Source organism: Nannobrachium achirus, assembly GCF_963921795.1.
Source record: "Nannobrachium achirus genome assembly, chromosome: 3".
NCBI classification, from domain to species: Eukaryota; Metazoa; Chordata; class Actinopteri; order Myctophiformes; family Myctophidae; genus Nannobrachium; species Nannobrachium achirus.
The window spans coordinates 72,527,434-72,548,364 of record NC_137812.1 but is presented as its reverse complement, the minus strand read 5'-3'; the positions used below and the strand labels follow the sequence as shown (position 1 = coordinate 72,548,364).

Below are 20,931 nucleotides of genomic sequence, written 5' to 3'. Positions count from 1 at the left end.
AAATAGCTACTTTTGCGTCGGGCGCTCCACGCACGCGCTCTGTGCATGTGCCGGGTTGCCACCAGCTGCTCAGATCTTTTTTCGGAATGAAAATCCGACTTACGGGTGAGGAGGAAAGTTGAGTTAAACACAGTAAAAATATCTTACAATTTAAAATATCCCTCTCCCTCCCTCCCTCCAGTAAAGCAGGTATGTCGGACTCGGCCAGGGTTCTGGAGGTGTTCCAGTTCATAGAGAGCTCTGCAGCAGAGCTCAGTGATGAAGAGGAGGATGAGGAGGACAGTGAAGGAAAAGACAAGAGCATCCTGGACCTGACTACCACGGTACGTACTCTACAAGCTCACAAGCTTGAGCTTGTAGATCAGCTATTTTTGGCGAAGAGAGTTGGCCGCAAATGGAAAAAAGAACTAAGTACGAAGTACAGTGCAAATCAGGTCAGTTTTACTAAGCATGGTGAAGTGATATTGTTGTAGTAATATTGATGAATTCCAAATGTTATCAGATTATCCTGCGTCACCCTTGGACTAGTCTCGCGTGGCCAGACTGTTGCCTCCGCGATTTGGTCAAATGCTCCCGGCATACAGTCTGGTAAAGGGAAATAGAAACGATGAGTGCGAGATGAAACGGAAGTGAAGCCCCCACGTCACTTCCGTTTCAGTCTCACATCGCACACATTTATCATTATATAAATAAAAATCATATAAGCATGTTTAGCTTGCTGCTTAGCAGAAATGACATTTTAAAATATATTTTCTTGAACGGTAATGCCCGTTTCCATTACTCGCCGTTAGGGAGCTGCTGTTCCAGACTATATAGCATTTAGAGATTGTGGAATAGTTGTCTGGCTACGCGAGACTACCCTTGGACTAAAGACCGTCTGCACTCAAAGTGTCGTAACTAATTTGTTTCATGAAGCTCGCCACTGAAGCCCAGCTGTTTTCGAGTGATGTGTAATAATCCCTTTTTTTCTCCTATTTGTTCTCCTACCAGCTCTCCTGTAATGTCTTAGATGTATTTCTTTGTTTTATTTTACCTTAGTGAGCAATGTCGGCAGTCTGTCTGTCATATGGCTATATGTGTTTGAGCGGGGTTCCTTCCTGGAAGGAGCTAAGCTCGAGCATCTGGCTTTGTCCAAAGTTTGTTGTACGCCCAGGGTCCCATTGGCCAAGCTTGGCCTACATGTGGCCAAGGACGTGCTGGGCCCCTGATTCAGCCCGGGAAAAAAGAGTTGGAGAGGTCCTCATTGCGCGCCATAGAGAGAGATCCCTCTCTATAGCGCTGCTGCTACTCAAAGATTTGCCATTTCAGATCATGACAAGTGACAAGCCAGTGGGCCAATTACATTATATTACATTATATTTCGTCGTTGTCGGGTGGAAACCTTGTATGTCCAAAACCGTTTGTTTAGTATTGATCATTTAAAAAATGATTTAAACTAGTGAAAACAGCCGATCTACAAGCACACAACGCCTCGCACCGCATCTGTGCTTGTAGATCTGCTGTTTTCACTACTTTTGTGCAACAGCCTTGTATGATGAAGCAGGGCTTTGCATTGCGAAAAAATTGATACATTTGAAACTTGGAGATACGAGGTTTCTGCCCGACAGGGACATTTTATTATTATTTTTTTCCTAATGGCCGGCCTGGACCGGCCAGGAATGAACCGGCCATTCGGGAGTTGTCCCGCTTTTCCCAATGGCCAGCACGTCCCTGCATCTGGCCTACATCTGGCCTACATCTGGCCTACATCTGGCCTACATCTGGCCTATATCTTGGCACAAAGCGCTCAAAGTTTATTGTAGGTGGGGTTGGCATCAGCGCCCACACCCTAGGTGGGGTTGGCATCAGTGCCCACACCCTAGGTGGGGTTGGCATCAGCGCCCACACCCTAGGTGGGGTTGTCATCAGCGCCCACACCCTAGGTGGGGTTGTCATCAGTGCCCACACCCTATAGGTGGGGTTGTCATCAGCGCCCACACCCTAGGTGGGGTTGTCATCAGCGCCCACACCCTAGGTGGGGTTGTCATCAGTGCCCACACCCTATAGGTGGGGTTGTCATCAGCGCCCACACCCTAGGTGGGGTTGTCATCAGCGCCCACACCCTAGGTGGGGTTGTCATCAGCGCCCACACCCTAGGTGGGGTTGTCATCAGCGCCCACACCCTAGGTGGGGTTGTCATCAGTGCCCACACCCTATAGGTGGGGTTGTCATCAGCGCCCACACCCTAGGTGGGGTTGGCATCAGCGCCCACACCCTAGGTGGGGTTGGCATCAGCGCCCACACCCTAGGTGGGGTTGGCATCAGCGCCCACACCCTAGGTGGGGTTGGCATCAGCGCCCACACCCTAGGTGGGGTTGGCATCAGCGCCCACACCCTAGGTGGGGTTGGCATCAGCGCCCACACCCTAGGTGGGGTTGTCATCAGCGCCCACACCCTAGGTGGGGTTGGCATCAGCGCCCACACCCTAGGTGGGGTTGGCATCAGCGCCCACACCCTAGGTGGGGTTGGCATCAGCGCCCACACCCTAGGTGGGGTTGGCATCAGCGCCCACACCCTAGGTGGGGTTGGCAAAAGGGCCTTTCTTTGTGGAGTTTGCATGTTCTCCCTGTGTCTCCTCGGGTAGGTACCCTCACAAAAAAAACATGCCGTAATCGTGGTCTCTATAATAACTCCCCCTGGCCTGATGGAGGGGAAAGGAACTGGTTGGAATAACTTGTTCCTTCCAACTGGGGACCCCCCCCCCCTGTCAGGTGAAAAGAAGCAACTTGGACTCCTCATGCATAGAAGGAAGCATGAGGTCAGTCCGTTCGTCCGTCTCCCAGGTTGGCAGAGGGAGTGTAGCGCCCAGGATTACATTAGATAATTGACACTGGGTGAAAAATGTGTTACAAAATCATGGGATAAAAATAAATACAAATATAGAACCGCTCACGTCACACTGTGTTTGATTTATATACTTCTTTTATCTGTGTGACCTCTCCACCTTTTGACCAGTTCTTTCTTGTAAAAGGACAGCTACGTCTCAATGTTTTTACTGGTTAAATAAAGGTTTATACAAATTAATTTAGCAAACAAATAAAATATCCAGCTGGACGTGGATATGATCGTCCATCTCTCCATCATAACATCGTTGTTCTAAACACAGCTGGTGAGGAAGACGCAGTCGTCCACGCCGTCCAGCTCGACCTCCGACCTCAGCGATGACCCCGACACGGAGGAGGCTCTGAAGGGCTTCGACTTCCTGTCCAGTCCTGACGAGATGGACGGAGACGGACCCCCGCAGTCCAGGAGAGGAGAGGAGAGAGGAGACTGGGGTGAGAAGGATGTTATACTTAAGCAATATTACACGAGAGGGTGTGCTGTATCGTCAGATATCATCACGCCTGCATTGCCTCAGGAACGAGCCTGAAGGGTGAGTTCTGTTGGCAGCGCAGAAGTGATTATATCTCACGATAATGGCACACCCTCTCTTGTAATATTGCAATTATAAAACTGCTTCAATGATGACGTTATTAGAAGGAAAAGGTACAGTTTCATGACAGTACAGTTCACTGGTAGAAGGTAAACTAAAAGGATACCTCAAAAAAGCTTTTGGGCTTGTTTCAATTGGGGTCTGTTTTTAACTCATGTAACAGAATGATAGACACATAGAACACAGTACTATGCAGAACATATCACACACACACACACACACACACACACACACACACACACACACACACACACACACACACACACACACACACACACACACACACACACAACATGTTTACATGTCGTAAAACAAGGCATGATAAAAAGGTTATTTATAATAGAAATGTCAGGGAGGCAAGGATAGGCTTTGTTTATACCTCGGACGGCACTGAGTCATCTCAAATGGACTTTGCAACGTTTGACACTGAGATTTGCTCGCTTTAGCTCACTCAGCGGTGTCTCACATGGCTCAAGTCCGCTTGAAACAGCACGGCTAGATGGTCTCCAACCGAAAACAAGCGCTCCTTTACAAGGCAACTCCAACGGAGACAATAATAGCACACAGGAGACAGGAGTTGATTGCGATGTGGTTGACAGTCTGCTCGAGTCTCCCCTGCACTTGCATGCTTGTAGCAAGTGACAGCTTGTGAGCACACATTACAGAGCCAAGAGATGTGGTGTCTGTAGAGAGGGAGAAAAGGTGAGGGCTTATGTACAGATACCTGGGGGACTCTGGGACAGGGTTCCCACAGTCATGAAATTCCTGGAAATATTTTGAAATTAGAAAAATATTTTTCCAGGATTGGAAAAGTTTTGGAATTGATCAAGGGTCCTGGAAAAAAATAGCTATGCATAGTTTTTGGTTATTGATTTTGTTAACTCATTTACTGCCACCATAAAAAAAGATTTTCTAAACTTTTGACGTGGGCACGTGTGTGTCCATCGTGCACTATCCGCCTGCACGCCACACCCCGTTCGCAGTGTGCCGTGCACGCTTTATTTTTGCTACACTGACTGTCTTTGGGCATTGCACGTAGGAGTAAGCGACTCGTTTTTGTCTAGTAGTTTGTCTAGTAGTTTTGTATAGTCCTGGAAATTGGCTAAAATATTCTGGATAAGTTTTGGAAATTCATTGGTAAAAATGTGTGTGAACCCTGCTGGGAACAGGAGTGTATGGCGGGATGACAGAAAACCTGGCAGGTCCGTTCAGTCAGGCAGGCCAGGAGGGGAAGCCCTTGAGTTCCGCCCCTGTGATGATGCTGCCGACGTCAGAAAGGGTGTCCAGGGCTGTGGTTCACTGTGTCAAACGCTGCTGATAGCTCAACTTGTCTACTTGTAGTACTATTTAATAGTATTAATTGTAGTAGTGCTGCTATTACAGTGAAAGTAGAATTATACTAGTACAATGTAATAGTACTAGTAGTAGTGGTATTAATACTATTCCTAGTTTTAGTATTACTACTAGTAGAAGTTTTAGTCCTATTGCTAGTGTTAGTAGTACAAGTAGAAGTATTAGCAACAAATAGCATAGTACCGTAACCTGACTCCACCAGATGGTGGCAGTAGTGCGTACCGCACTACTGCCACCATCTGAACCTACTCAGGGAGAGTTGATATCGCTCGTAAAGTCCCGGGCCGGACCAATCAGCGGCAGCTTCGGGCAAGCCCAGATGGTAAAAAGTAGTGTGGTATATGCAGTATACGCACTACTGCCACCATCTGGCGGAGTCAGGTTAATAGCACTGGTTGATCCTCAAACACCCTGACTCCTCCTTTTCCTCTTCCTTCCTTTTCCTTCACTTCCTGTTTGTTTTTTTCCTTCACCTCCTTTTCCTGTTCTTCCTTCACTTCCTGCTCCTTCACCTTCACCTCATCTTCCCTTTCCTCATCTCCTTCCTCTTGCTCCTCCTCCTGCTTCTCCTCTCCCCCCCCCCCCCTCCTCTCCCCTCCCCTGCTGGGTGTAGATAAGGAGGTGCAGTGGGAGGTGGACCAGGCTCTCATAGCCCAGCTGAAGGAGGAGTACAGGAAGGAGCGCAAAGGCAAGAAGGGGGTGAAGAGTAAGTTTACCTGTCTGTCTGTCTGTCTGTCTGTCTGTCTGTCTGTCTGTCTGTCTGTCTGTCTCTACATTCGCTGTCGGGTAGAAACCTCTTATGTAGGAAGGGAATATCTTCAGAAATAGTGTCATATCCTGGAATAAATTCCTTAACAAAAGATTTCTTCACCGATGTGTTTGTAAAGGTGTCTAGTAACACATCCCACAAAGACTGAAATTCAGTTTCCCTAGGAGAATCTTTGACAGCTGCTGAAAGTTGGGGTCCCATTAACTTTACTATACAGGATAAAACACACCAAAATAAATATGCTTTAAGTAGCACGTGAGGGGTCAAACTAGTGTTTTTTTTTTGTATGATTCTGAATCCATTGCAAGCATTTGTTTTGCACGAAAAACATTCCTTGGCCAAAAAACGGCCCGACAAAAATAGTTTTTTGAGTCATCACTTTTCACAGTTTTGTGGGAGCTGCCTTTACCCCAAGGAATGTTTGTTGTGCAAAACGAATGCTTGCAATGGATTCAGAATCATAAAAAAAACCCTAGTTTGACCCCTCACATGCTACTTAAAGCATATTTATTTTGGTGTGTTTGGTTAATTTAATGGGACCCCAACTTTCAGCAGCTGTCACGGATTCTCCTAAGGGAAACTGAGACTTTGTGAGATATGTTACTAGACACCTTTACAAACACATTGGTGAAGAAATGTTTTGGTAAGGAATGTATTCCAGGACTTTTTAAGATATTCCCTTCCTATATGTCCATATTTTGCTTCTCCCATTTCTCCAGGACCAAACCGTTCTAAGCTTCAGGACATGCTGGCTAACCTGCGGGAAGCGGAGGAGCTGCCCTCGCTGCAGCCTCCAGGGCCTCCCCCTTCCACCCCTTCCCCTCCCTCTCCCCGCCCCGGCGGACCCAGGATCGCTGAGCCGGACCTGGGACGGACGGAGGAAGGTAATTGGCAAGGATAGTTGTGACTTTATTGATTTGAATTGAGTACAAAGGACCCCAATGTAAACAAGCAAAAGTGCTTTCTTGGGTTTAAAGGACAACTTTGTTTTTTTTACAACAAGGGTTCATATTTTAGATTGTAATTAAAGAATATAAAAGATGAGCGTTAACATTATTTCATTTACTTCTTTCTATTGCTTTAGAGATTCTTATTTCAGTGGTTGGGGGCATGCGTACAGGTGGCTAAATATGTCATTTTACACAGAATAAGCCCATTCCCAAGATACAACGCAACCTTTCATGGTTGGATGTGACTTATGGGGGCTACCGGGCTAGAAGTTACTGTAAATAGCAATACAGAAACTGCTGGCTTATTGTGTCTAAAAATACATATTTAGCCACTTGTACGCATGCCCCCATGCGTACACATGCCCCACATTTTAGCACGGTAAACGCGATAAAACAATAGAACGAAGCAAATGAAAACATTTTAACACTCACTTTTTCTTTTCCCTAAATACAATCTAAAATATGAACCCTTGTTTTAAAAAAACAAAGTTGTCCTTTAAATCCTATTACAGTACTAGTCAAGTAGACCTTGTGTCTGAATTGTACTGACCTGTACTTTTCCTATGCAAACTTCTAATAAAGTATTCAATCAATCAGTCAACTTTTCTCAATATACCAGGCATCTTCATTAGACCTCTTACATACAGTATCAATAGTGTTTATGTACAATAGAGGGCCATGTGAGAAATCAGGGCTGGAGGTTGTGACTTGTGAGTTGCCATCCAAGGAGTGTGTGTGTGCGCAACGTTTGGCATGTCTCCCCAACAGATGCATTCAACCCATTTAGAACGGGTACACATTATTGTGTATCATTATTTTATGCTTTAACTATTGAAAAACAGCAGATATACAAGCTCACAGTGCGGCACCGAGTGCCGCGCTGCAAGCTTGTAGATCTGCTATTTTTTTTTTAGAAATCGTGAAAATTAGAATTTTGACCCGATTCTATAAGTGTCTTTTGAATCCTTCTAAGATTTTTTGAAAAACCTTATGTTTCTATGTCAGCAATCTGGCCAGCCATCGTCAAAGAAAAGGTCCTTTTCACTTAACTGGAGCTCAGTTAGTCTGTTCTTGAGAGACTACTATGTCAGTGGTTCTCAAACCTTTTCATGTGAAGGACCCCCAAACTGATATTTATTTGGCCACGGACCCACACCTCAACATTTAGTTCCATGGACCACCCAGAAGCAAAATTTGAGTTACAAACGTTCGCTTTGAAAATACATATATTCAAAGATTTGCACACATTTTCACGACTTTTTCAAAAATAGTAGATCTACAAGCTCGCGGTGAGCTTGTATATCTGCTATTTTTCACTGGTTAAAGCATTCAATAATTCTAGGCCTAAATGGGTTAAAGGTTTAAAGTTGTCTGTGCATGTGTGGTGTGTGCCCTCCAGTAGAGGTTCAGAGCTTCCTGCCCTGCACAGGGAAGTCCTTCCTGTTGGGTGATGACTCATCAGTCTCAGGTCACATGGGTCTGGGAGAGCTGGCTGGACTCACTGTGAGCAACGAGGAAGAGGGCCTGGCCTACCACGTAAGTACACACACACGCACACGCACACGCACACACACACACACATGTACTGGGGAATGGGAAATGGTGCATCTACCTAGCCTGGCAAGCCAGCCCTGATACTATATAAATAATATAGTGTCCAAATTAAAAGATTGCCAATCCCATCTCTATGCAGACGATACCATTATTTACTGCACAGCCAGTTCCGTTGAATTAGCCATGGAAAAACTGCAACTGGCTTTCAATACCCTGCAGGATGCTCTCATTTCGCTTAAGTTAGTTTTGAACTCAAATAAGACAAAGTTTATGCTGTTTTCAAGAGCCAAAACTATGAACAATAATGGTTTGCATATAAACACTTTTAGTAGATCTCCCATTGAAAGAGTCACAGAATATAAATATCTTTGTATTTGGCTGGATGAAAAACTTACATTTAAATATCACATCTCTGATCTAGCCACCAAACTCAGACAGAAAATTGGTTTTCTATATAGAAACAAAGTCAACTTCCCAATGATCTGTAGGAAAAGGATTGTAGAAGCTGTCTTTATGTCCGTATTAGATTATGGGGATGTCATTTATAGAAATGCTGCCCCTACTACTACTCTTTTACCCTTAGATACAGTTTACCATTCAGCACTGAGATTTATGACGGGTGAAAGCTACAGTACTCACCATTGTACCCTCTACGAGAGAGCAGGTTGGCCTTCCCTTTCCGAGAGAAGAACAAGACACTGGTACCAGTTTATTTTTAAGGCTATTGACGGGAAATTACCACCCTATATTAGAATATTGATAGATTGGAAAAAGAATACTTACCAGACCCGCTCAAGTGACTGGCTTCAACTTGAGGTTCCATTGATTCACTCTGAACTAGGTAAATCAGCTTTCTGTTTTGATGCCCCTGACTCATGGAACACTCTACAACTCATGCTAAAAATTAATGCTCCAATATCCTATGGACAATTTAATAACATGCTCTTAGGTCTCCCTACCTCGGTATGCAATTGTTTTTAACTTACTAATTGTCTATGATGTCTATGATGTTTTTGTTGTTTTATATTTGTATGCTAATTGTTGATCTTTTTGTATGTAATCTCGTCAGCATTGCAAATGAGGGTGAACCTCAATGCTCTTTTCGAGAATAAATAAAGTTCAATCAATCAATCAAAATACTGCGCTCACTCATTCCTTCCCCAGTATCAGGTCTGGAGGACTTCGGCCTATGGGGCTTTTTAGCCGTGACATCATTCTGTAGTCAGACCTCCAAGCAGATTTATTGTCAATATCTGTCCCTCGCTATTTCAACAGATCCGAGACAAAAATAACGACTAAAGTATAATTCTACCACTTTCCTGTCAACAAGAAAGAGAATACAAATTAGTAAATAGTAAAACGATTCACAGGCGATTTTGGGGCCTTTTGGCCCCAAAAGTTCTCCTCTGCCTACAAAATGATGTCAGACTTAAGAGCCCCCGCGTATGAGAAATCAGAAAATGATCGGTAACTGATTGGTTAGAGGAGTCTGTCTGTCAAAGCAAGTACTCCTGCCCACTTTTCAAGCTGCCTATAGCCCAATATCCAGACTCATATTGTGGGAAGTAACGAGTGAGTGAATGCACAGTATGAGGCTGGCTGGCCAGTCTCACAGCCAGCCTCATACTGGGATGTGAAAGGATATGTACGTGGCCACGGATCCCCATCTCAAAATATTTAGTTCCAGGGACCCCCCAGAAGCAAAATTACAGTTACGAATGTTTGTCTTAAAATTTCAATATTCAAAGACTTCTACAGATCTACAAGCTCTACAAGCTCGCAGCGCAGCACTCGGTGCCGTGCTGTGAGCTTGTATATCTGCTATTTTTCAATAGCCAAAGTATAAAATAATCCCAGGTCTTAATTGGTCAAACTATAGTATAAAACCAAACAGACAATAAGGGTTTGTTTTAAAGTGTAATCTCACCCTGTCAGATGGCCAGCAACCAGGACGCTCTGAGGAAAACCTGGAACCCAAAGTACACGCTGCGGAGCCACTTTGACTCCATCCGCAGCCTGGCCTTCCACCCCGTGGATCCGGTCCTGGTCACAGCCTCAGAGGACGGCACCCTGAAGCTCTGGAACCTCAGCAAGACTGCTCCTGCCAAGAAGTATACATACATACAGTACATACACATACATACCCTACTACATACTAATACTAACCCTAACCCTGTGGAACCTCAGCAAGTCTAAATTTTTTTTTATAAAAAAAATTCTAAAAATGCCTCAAATGTATTAGGCATGATCGCAATTGCGAAATTGCATGTTTAGCCCCATAACAAACACACACACAATGTCAAAAATGGCTGTTTTGTCTGACTTTGAAGGCTTGTATCTCATGAATGCCTGAACGGATTTCCAAGCGGATTGTTTTGTTTGAAAGCTGTTAAAAAGTACTACGCATATGGTTGCATGATCTAGGCATGGGCGTGCACGATCCGTGCACTAAGAATTGATCTGTGCACTAGAAATTTAGGAAGGTGGCAGTGTTTGTTTTGTCTGACTTTGAAGGCTTCTATCTCATGAATGCCTGAACGGATTTCCAAGCAGATTTTTTAGTTTGAAAGCTGTTAAAAAGTACTACACATATGGTGCATATATGGTGCATGGGCGTGCACGATCTGTGCACAAAAAATTGATCCGTGCACTAGAAATTTAAGAACGTGGCATCCTGGTACTTGGCGGCCATCTTGAAAAGGGCATTCAATGAGTTAAGAAGTATTCATACATACAGTACATACACATACATACCCTACTACATACAAATACTAACCCCTGACCCTGAAGCTGTGGAACCTCAGCAAGACGGCTCCTGCCAAGAAGTATTATACTGGACCTGACAACCTCCACCCATCCGTCCACTGCTGCATGATTGATTGATTGATTGATTGATTTATTGAAGAATGTATTCAAAGTTTGCATAGGAAAAAGTACAGTTTTGTGACAGTACAGTTCACTGGTACAAGGTCAAAGGAGATTCTAGTGCGCCTTGTGGCATATTTTCACAGGAACCACTTTATGTATCTCAACATTGAAAGACAGACGGATAGAACACAGTACTTTGCTTGGGAATTGTCAGTGACAAAGGGAGAAAAGAAAAAAGCAGTGATAAAAAATTAAAATAAGGGGAAAAATAAATGATAGTAATAAAGAGAAATAGGAGATATTTACAGTGGAAAAGGGGAGGTAGGTTTGGGCTTAGTCTATTATGAGTTTTGAGTAGCAGCCGTTTGTAGGTGACTTTTCAGACCAATTTTGAAGGAGGCTAGGGATTTGCACTCCTTTAAGGCCTGCAGTAGGGCGTTCCACATGTTGGTGGTTTTCTCCATTAGATTAAAGTGCTTTCTTTTCACTTTTTTCAACTTTTATTATTTGTCAAAATACATTGTATTTGTCTGCCTCATCTTTTTACCATCCCAAGTAATAAAAGTTGAAAAAAGTGAAAAGAAATCTAATGGAGAAAACAACTAGAATCAATGCTCTGTGGATGAACAGGAAGTAGTGGTAGGGTGTGACTAAAAGGGATCTGGCGCCCTCTATCTTGCAATGCACTACTTTGTGCAAAAGGAGAATAGCAGGAGATTCTTTTTTTTTTAAATCTGGGTGTGAACATGATTGGTGGAGCTGCATGGTGGCTACAGGTGGATGCTAAGTGGTTTGTTCAGAGCTGAACTGACCTAATGTTCTGTTCTGTGTTCAGGTGGATGCTAGGTGGTTTGTTAAGAGCTGAACTGACCTGATGTTCTGTTCTACAGGTGGATGCTAGGTGGTTTGTTCAGAGCTGAACTGACCTAATGTTCTGTTCTGTGTTGTGTTCAGGTGTGCTGCTCTGGACGTAGAACCCATCTACACATTCAGAGCTCACTGGTGAGTCCTTCTGCATGGAAATGTTTGAGAAGCATTGATTTAGAGGAAGGATTTAGAAGTCATTTAGAGAAACGGGTCAATATATTCAAAGAGTCGCACACATTTTATCGATTTTTCAAAAATAGCAGATCTACAGACTCGCAGTGAGCTTGTATATCTGCTGTTTTTCAATAGTTAAAGCATACAATAATGGCTAAAATGTGTCTAAGTGTGTTAACAGATGTGTTGTGTTGTGTTTGTGTTTGTGTCTGTGTTTGTGTTTGTGTTATTGTGTAGCTCTGCGGTGTTGTGCGTCACCATGAGTTCTACAGGAGACCAGTGTTTCAGTGGAGGGATGGACGGTACCATTCAGTGCTGGAACACTCCCAACCCCAACGTGGACCCCTACGACCTCTATGGTACGCTCCACTTCTTCTAACCCTAACCCTAACCCTACGACCTCTATGGTACGCTCCACTTCTTTAAGGCTTGTTCACACCCCTACGACCCCTATGGTACTCTCCACTTCTTAAAGGGATCCCTGGCTAATACAACAAATATGCCTTAATACATTATAATTGTCCTCTATAACTACAATGTAAAAGTAAAAACAACCTTAACACATCTGGTGCCAACCCAGAGTTTCCCGAGTTTGTATTGGTACCACCCCTGTGCCAACCCCGATTTCCTGAGTTTGGGCCGTTTTTGAAGAAAAAAAAGAAAACATAAAAAAAAAAAAAAAAAAAAAAAGTTTTTTGGACCTCCAGAAATCGTGAAATTGCATGTTTAACCCCCATACCAACCCATTCTTTCAAACATGGCAGCCATGTTTGTTTACATCTGAAGAAAACAACTAAATCATGAATGCCTGAACGGATTTCCAAGCAGATTTTTTTGTTTGAAAGCTGTGAACAGCCTGCACACACGTGGTGCATGATCTAGGCATGGGCGTGCACGATCCATGCACTATGAATTACATGGAAGTCTATGGAGACCATGGCATCGCGGACCTTCAAAGAGAAAAAATCATTGCAACTTAAGTGTTAATTATTTTATTTCTTCTAGAAATAGCTAATCTTTTACTCAATAGGGGAAATGCCTGTCGCAAGTTGATGATGTCATAAATGTCATGTGTGATTTATCCCTATGGAATTTATGGCATGCTTGTGAAAATAAAAACAAACGTAAAACTGGTTAATATGAGCATCAAATCAATATTTCAAAGGTGTGTGTGTGTTTTTGTTTTGCACATACATGCCATACATTCCATAGGGATAGACCACACATGGTTTTATGACATCATCAACTTGCGACGGGCATTTCCCCTATTGAGTGAAAGATTCGCTATTTCTAGTAGAAATAAAATATTGAAGGTGTTTTTAATTCTACAATGTAGTTATAGAGGACAATTATAATGTATTAAGACATATTTGTTGTATTAGCCAGGGAACCTTTTAAGGCTTGTTCACACCGGCCTTGTGGACACGGAGTCTAGGCGTACAGTATAGAACTCAACACTGTCCGCCACCGGTCCACCACGGCTCCGGCACGTAGGTTGCCGTATTGTACTAGACTGGCTGTCATGCATAAGTTGAAGACCGGCGCAAACTCTGTTAGGAGACTCAAAGGGGCCTTTTCCAACGGCAAAGAACAGGTTGGGGTTCTTTCTCCCGCCTATGGGATGAACCAGAGGTGAGCTTTTCGGGAGAAAGAACCTGAACCGGTTCTCTGCTGCTGGAAAAGGCCCCAGAGAGTCTCCAACGGAGTCTCCTCAAATGATCAAATTGACTTGATGAATTATTATCAAGTCGTCAAATGATTGGCGGCTCAGGCACACACACACACACACACACACACACACACACACACACACACACACACACACACACCTACACACACACATACACACACACACACACACACACACACACAAGGCATGCAGTCTCACAGAGAAGCCAGGGGAGCCAGTGTGACTCCATAGCTCGGTGAACAGCTCCCTCTAGTGGCCAACAATGGACTCTTGTCAATCTACAGCTGTCTGACCAAAGCAATGACTCCTCATATCTCATCTAGCATGTCTACACTCATGTCATCAACATGGATCAGGAATATTTGGGAAAAACAAATTGTTGCCCTATTTGTGGAGATAAGCCACCTACAGTCGCTTATCTCCCGATTAGGGAGTCTTACTGGTATCTCATCTATGGCATTAAATGATTTAAGTACAACTTTACAACAAGGGTTCATATTTTAGATTTTAGAAATAAGAAAAACTGAGTGTTAAAATGTTTTCATTTACTTCTTTCTATCGTTTTAGTGATTTCAACGATTTTGCTGGGGGGCATGCATGCATATGTATTTTTAGACACAATAAGCCCATTCCCAAGATACACCGCAATCTTTCATGGGCAGATGGGGGCTGGTGTAAATAGTAAGAAAGAAATGGCTGGCTTATTGTGTCTAAAAATATATATTTAGCCACTTGTATGCATGCCCCGAACCACTGAAATCAAAATACTAGAATTGCTAAAACAATAGAAAGCAGTAAATGGAAACATTTTAACGCTCACCTTTTATTTTCTCTAATTACAATCTAAAATATGAACCCTTGTAAAAAACTAAAGTTGTCCTTTAAAGTGATTCATCTTTTTATCTGTTTTCACCTCTCTGTCTATCCGTCTCTTTTGCCACATCTCATCTCATCACACACTCTCTCTCTCTCTCTCTCTCTCTCTCTCTCTCCCCCCCTCCAGAGCCCGGGGTCCTGCGGGGCTCTCTGATTGGCCACACAGACAGTGTGTGGGGCGTGGTCTATAGCTCCGCCCACCAGCGCCTGCTGTCCTGCTCAGGAGATGGGACGGTCCGACTGTGGAACGCCACTGACCCCGCCCCCGGCCCCGCCCTCGCTGTCTTCAACCAATCAGGAGGTGAGGACCACATAGCATAGAGGGGAACACACACCGGCTGAGGACGGCGCGTGTGAAAACAGCGCCCCCCCCCCCCCCCCCCCCCCATTATTTTCAGTGCAACACCGGCAGTGGTACGCACGTCCGCAGCCAGTGTGTGTTCTCACGGCCAGGGCAGGAATTTCATGGAGGCCATGAAGGCCATGGCCGTTGTTGCCCCTCTGGCCTTGTGCCCCTCAAACCAATGGCATGACCTGGGGCCACATTGGCTTCTCTTTCTTGTCAATATGTTGTAGTATAGTTTATTAGCACATCATATAAAACATGTAACATAACATATACATGGGAACAAAATACAGTGCAAGGAAAGGAAGAAGCCATCAGGCTTATTTGGAATCCTTTTTGGAAGACACCTGTGTCTCTTTCTTGTCATGTAGACTCCGGTGTCTTTTGTTGGCCTTCCTGCCCTGACATGTGGCCTTTGTGCCCTAAAAAATAGGACAACACCAAAGGCCAAATGGCCTTTCCCCTAAAATTACGAAATTCCAGACCTGGTCACGGCCACACATTAGGCTCGTTACGATTGGAATGACGCTGCCTATAGTGGCATTTCCTGACGTTCCCTTGAACTTTGACACCAGAGCGGCTGATGGGAGTGTCAACAAAGTGCCGTGCTACCGGCAGGGCGTGTTGTTGGCTGGATTATTCATGAAGCTTTCCGGGAACAGAAAGATCCCATGATTGGCCGCTAGTTGCGCTGTTTTCCCCCCGTAAGGTACCAAAAAGATTTGTTCTCCACTGGACCCCAGTCATTTCCCCCTTTGATTTTCTAACCTTAATAAACATCGTCATAAATACTTTATGGTTCCTGTTGCTAGCGAAAATCTGCCTTTCAATCACCATGATATGCGTTGTGTGCAATATGGTCCCATTTATGTTAAAATTGATGATAAAGTTGTGGGGGGCAAGGCCAACTAAACTGATACCAGCCGGCTGTGTTCTTCTTCGTGTGCTGTATGCTCCGACCACATTCTCCCATGTATCCCTGCGGTTCCATGTGACCGTTGGCAGCCAATAGCATTCCTTATGATTCCTGGGGTACCATTCAAACAATGATGGCGACACCCATACAAGGGACAAAAAAAGCGTCATTTTCGCAGCATAGAAAGCATTGGCTTCGCACCGTCCATGTTTTTTTACAGTCTATGGCTACCGGTGTTTAGGTCTGTCCCATTGGTTAGTGTCTACTGTCTAACCCTGCTTCATCATACAAGACTGTCGCACAAAACTTGTGAAAACTAGTTTAGTACATTTTATAGATGATTAATACAAAACGAATGGAAAAAACAGACGATTTCATTATTTTTCAAAGAAAGCAATGATTCTCTATGACCTCATGCACACCGGCAGTGTGTTTTTTTCCCCCCGATCGAACACAGTTCGATTTGTGCGTCTTGTCGCATGCGCATCACTCCTTTCATGACTCCTTTTCGGATCCGCAGTGGGGATTCCTCACAGCCTTGCACACCAAATCCAATGCGTTTTAATCATGCAGCAAACGGAAAAAAACGCAATGGTTGAAAATCGCACCTGTGTGCAAAGCCCTTTAGTCTTCACTTTACAGGAGTAATCTGGTCCCTGTGTGTGTCTCTCTCAGAGCTGGGCGTTCCCTCCTCAGTAGACGTGGTGAGCAGTGAACCAGCTCACATGCTGTCCTCTCTCTCTCTCTCTCTCTCTCTCTCTCTCTCTCTCTCTCTCTCTCTCTCTCTCTCTCTCTCTCAGAGCTGGGCGTTCCCTCCTCAGTAGACGTGGTGAGCAGTGAACCAGCTCACATGCTGTCCTCCTTCAGCAGCGGCCATGTTGGACTGTTCAACATGGAGACACAGCAGCTGCTGCTCACCCTGGACTCAGCCGGTTCAGCAGGTACTGTATGGAATAAATGGTAAATGGTACATTTATACAGCGCCTTTATCCAAGGTGCTTTTACATAGATTGTGCATTGCATTCACCCATTCACACACACATTCATTACATTCACCCATTCACACACACATTCATTACATTCACCCATTCACACACACATTCATTACATTCACCCATTCACACACACATTCATTACATTGACCCATTCACACACATTCATATACACAGATGTCAGAGGAAACCATGCAAGGCACCAACCTGCTCATCAGGAGCAGTTAGGGGTTCAGAGTATGTTTCATATGTTACGAGCTACTTTCTGTCAAGAAATGCTGTGTAGGTGATTATTTTTGTTGAGTTAGTGTTTGGAAGCGCTCGTGGTAAATCACTCAACGGTCCTGTGTACCACCTGGTTCTAAATTGCCAGAGGCAGCGGGACATTTGTGTTAAGCTCACATCCTTTTCTCTCCTCTTCCTTCCTCTTCAGACGCCCCCTGTAAGATCAACCGGGTGTTGAGCCACCCCACCCTGCCCATCACCATCACCGCCCAGGAGGACAGACACATCCAGTTCTTTGACAACAACACGGGTAACCATGGTGACCACTTCACAGTAGGGCATTAACGAAAAAGTCGACAAGTCGAAGTAAAACAAAATCATTATCATTATTTTTGCTCCATGTGTGCGTCTGTACAGCATTCAAACAGTAGGATTGCTTATTGTCAAGGACGGAATGATCCAATATTACAGTGCTACATTACATTTGGTATAACATGGTTCTATTGTGAAAATAGCGCGAGGCGTTGTGAGCATGTAGATCGCCTATTTTCACAATTTCTGCCTCTATATATTTGACAATTTGGACAATGTTTAATTTGTAATTTTTTGAGGTATTAAAAAGTCCTTAATTGGCACTTTAGAAATGTGCAGATACCCTCTACACACTTAAACTTTATGTTGGTTTGTTTACAGTTGAGTGAGAAAACAATGTTTCACATTAAGTTAATCATCTGGGGACCCCCCAAAATAATTGGGGGGTCTTGTGTGATGTGATGATGCCATCAAACGATCGACTTCAACTCAACTTTTTTACGAGTCGACTTGCAAAAATCACAAGTCGTTAAAGCCCTACTTCACAGTTCATGCTACTTCATCATGTTTGTCCAGCGGTTTTCAACCTTTTTTCATATCAAGGCCCATCATTTGTTCTGCATTTGAGCCACGGACCACCATTTGCTCAGACCTGGCCTCGATATTTTGTTAACTTTGGATTTAAGAGTTTATACACAATGTATGTATTGCCATGGGAGAGAGAACAGGCAAAACGTTTACCAATATAATAATTATTCTACATTCTCTAATTGTGTAGACTTATTGTAAATTGAGTAATGCCAGATGTTAGTCAATAGTTTAACTCTGCATAAAATGAAACCAAATGGACCCGTCAAGAGTTAAAGATCTGCTCTAATCATTTAGCTGGGGACCACCTGGAACCCCCTTCAAGGACCACTGGTTGAAAACCACTCTTCTAATCAATGATAACAACAATTAGCCTGGTCATTTTTCCTTTTCTTTTTCCCCACGTTGAAAGGCAAGCTGATTCATTCCATGGTGGCCCACCTGGACGCGGTCACATGTCTGGCTGTGGATCCTAACGGACTCTATCTGATGTCTGGCAGTAAGTATTCACTTACACCTGTGGTTTATGTCATAAATCATTTAAGAAATACTCTGTTAACACTCTCAATGCCTTAATTTTGCCATAACAAATGTAGATTAGCTGCCAAGTAGGGGTGTAACGATACATTTTAATAGCGATTCGATACATATCAAGATACATGGTTGACGATACGATACATGGACGATATTGGTTCATTCATGGTGATACGATACGATTCGATTCAATGATTTAAAATCGATATAGTAATTATTTAGCAAAGACATTACATCTGTGTGAAATGTGTGGATAGTGCAGGTTTTTAAGGGAAACATGTATTATTATGGATATTATAAATAAGTAAACACTGTGATTATCTGCCAAATACATGAACATTATATATTGACAAACCTGCACCTTGACATGAACCCAAAGATTACACACATTTATCGATAGACCAGTGTAGCCATATGGAAAGGAAAATAAATTAAACCCCTCCTTTTCTTTTTTCTTCTTAACTCATTCGTAGTTTACGGCCGTAAAGCCCGTTAATTTCTCTATGTCTTTCACTGCCGGCTTCTCCTACCTGTTAACGTGGGCGCTCGTCCAGTTCCCATCGTGCGTCATCGGACACTGCTATGCATCGTGTGTTCGCGTATTCCATCAGCTTCTCAAATCCGTTGAAACTTTTTCAATTGATCAATAAGTTCTCCATCTGTAAGCCGCGGAGTTCAGACAGAAAGCTAACGGGCCAAAATAGAGGACGGACATCCGCCTCCGGTTCAGGGACTCCAATGTTAAGTTGTCCGCTCAATAATGTGTCCGTGTAGAAACCGATCACGGAGCATTAGTTCCGGCCTATTTTAGTTCCGCTTCGATAAAAAAACATTTTTTAATTAATTTTTATTACATTTACGGGTTCTACGGGCATGGCAGAGAAGGGGTACAAAGGGGTATTTTGAGGGCAGAGTTTGAGTTAACAGTTCTACTGCCAGATTTATTATTTATTTATTGGGGCTGGTGCCAGGAAAAAGCAGCTTACCTTTGCGATGTTATAGAAAAATATCTATTCATTATTTGCAAACGATTTATTCTTATTTTTATTTATTATATGTGTACTTTAGCCAAGCTGGCGGCAGAGGGCAGCCTTATGCAAAGAATAGGTGTGAATTGGGCCGCTCCGCTTGCCGTCGTTCAGAGCATAGAAATGCATAATCTAGATCAGGTCCACAGAGAACAGCCAGGAAGTGATTTGGACATCATTGATGTTTACGTGTGGTGGAGATTTGAAAGCAGCGTTACGGGAGATGTTTTTACTGTACACACCCGTGCGACCCCTCATCAGCTTACAGTCCTCAGACAAGGTAAAAGAACGAGCGTTCGTATTGGCAACGAGCTGGGATGAAAATTGGGGCAAACGAGAACGTCCGAAGCGGTAAAAGAGTTAAAAACACTAAATACAATGCACAAGTAGTTAGTATCGATACAATCGATTCTTTGCACTGTTGATTTGATACGATACAAGATCAAATGATACGATTCGATTTTAGCTGTTTTCATTTCGATATACTTCGATTTTTTTAAATGCAGTTACTATATCGTTACACCCTTACTGCCAAGGCTGTTTGTCTCCGTCAGGCCCGAAAGGTTTTGCAGTCTGTCTGTCAGTCCGTGTGTCACAACCTGAAAGCTGACACCCTGGTGCTGCCCCCCCCCCCCCCCCCTCCGACCCCCCCCCCCTCCAGGTCACGACTGCTCCGTCCGGCTGTGGAACATGGAGAGCAAGACGTGCATCCAGGAGTTCACCGCCCACAGGAAGAAGTGGGAGGAGTCTATCCACGACGTGGCCTTCCACCCCGCCAAGTGCTACATCGCCAGCGCCGGGGCCGACGCGCTCGCCAAGGTCTTCGTATGACCCCGCCCCGCCCGGACGCCAAACACCACCCGCCCAGCCCCTTAACCCAAAACCAAACCCACCCCTCCCACATCCACAGCTCACTGACTGCATGATGAAGAGGACTACGAGGGTTGGTTTGTTTTGTCGAGAGCGCAAAACCAACCGCTAGCTTCGGTGGTTTTCGACGTCGGATGCGGGGGGGGAGGGGGCGCCAAATAAACGATGGACCGACCGCTGGGGTCTGTAACTCTTGCAGAGAGCAAATGGAACCAAAAACGTCCGCTGCCTAACACGTTCAGGAACGCCATGAGAATGACCTCGGTGCGGCGCCAAGGCTCTGTCATCACGTCCAGGGACACGTTAGCCTGTTACCATGGTTACCAGGTGAACAGGCGCTGCTGCGGCCGCTGGCGAGCGAAAACACTACATATCCCATGATGCAACTCGGCCCGCCAGCATCAGGAAGTGTCTAATCTCCATAGGCTCCTATTCGTTGTTGATATATTTTTTTCACAGCGACGTTGGGCCACGCGGTTAGAATGTTTCATTTCCATGTGAAAATAAACATGCTGATCCCCGTTACAACATCGTGAATTTCCACAAC

General features: G+C 44.3%; 1 protein-coding gene across 1 annotated transcript in view; it reads left to right on the top strand.

The window, feature by feature from the left end:
• The window catches only part of LOC308282468 (striatin-like), a gene marked incomplete at both ends in the record, with an annotated part of 51,195 nt that extends 30,850 nt beyond the window's left edge, over positions 1–20,345 (top strand). Inside the window, 13 exons of the mRNA XM_080722814.1 lie at positions 182–323; positions 3,146–3,314; positions 5,439–5,531; positions 6,314–6,478; positions 7,947–8,080; positions 10,034–10,209; positions 11,921–11,968; positions 12,245–12,366; positions 14,701–14,874; positions 16,636–16,776; positions 17,261–17,362; positions 18,365–18,451; positions 20,176–20,345. Of these exons, the coding sequence (XP_080578940.1) occupies positions 182–323; positions 3,146–3,314; positions 5,439–5,531; positions 6,314–6,478; positions 7,947–8,080; positions 10,034–10,209; positions 11,921–11,968; positions 12,245–12,366; positions 14,701–14,874; positions 16,636–16,776; positions 17,261–17,362; positions 18,365–18,451; positions 20,176–20,345 (1,723 nt within the window). The remainder of the gene's footprint in view (positions 1–181; positions 324–3,145; positions 3,315–5,438; positions 5,532–6,313; positions 6,479–7,946; positions 8,081–10,033; positions 10,210–11,920; positions 11,969–12,244; positions 12,367–14,700; positions 14,875–16,635; positions 16,777–17,260; positions 17,363–18,364; positions 18,452–20,175) is intronic.
• Between the last annotated feature and the right edge of the window lie 586 nt (positions 20,346–20,931).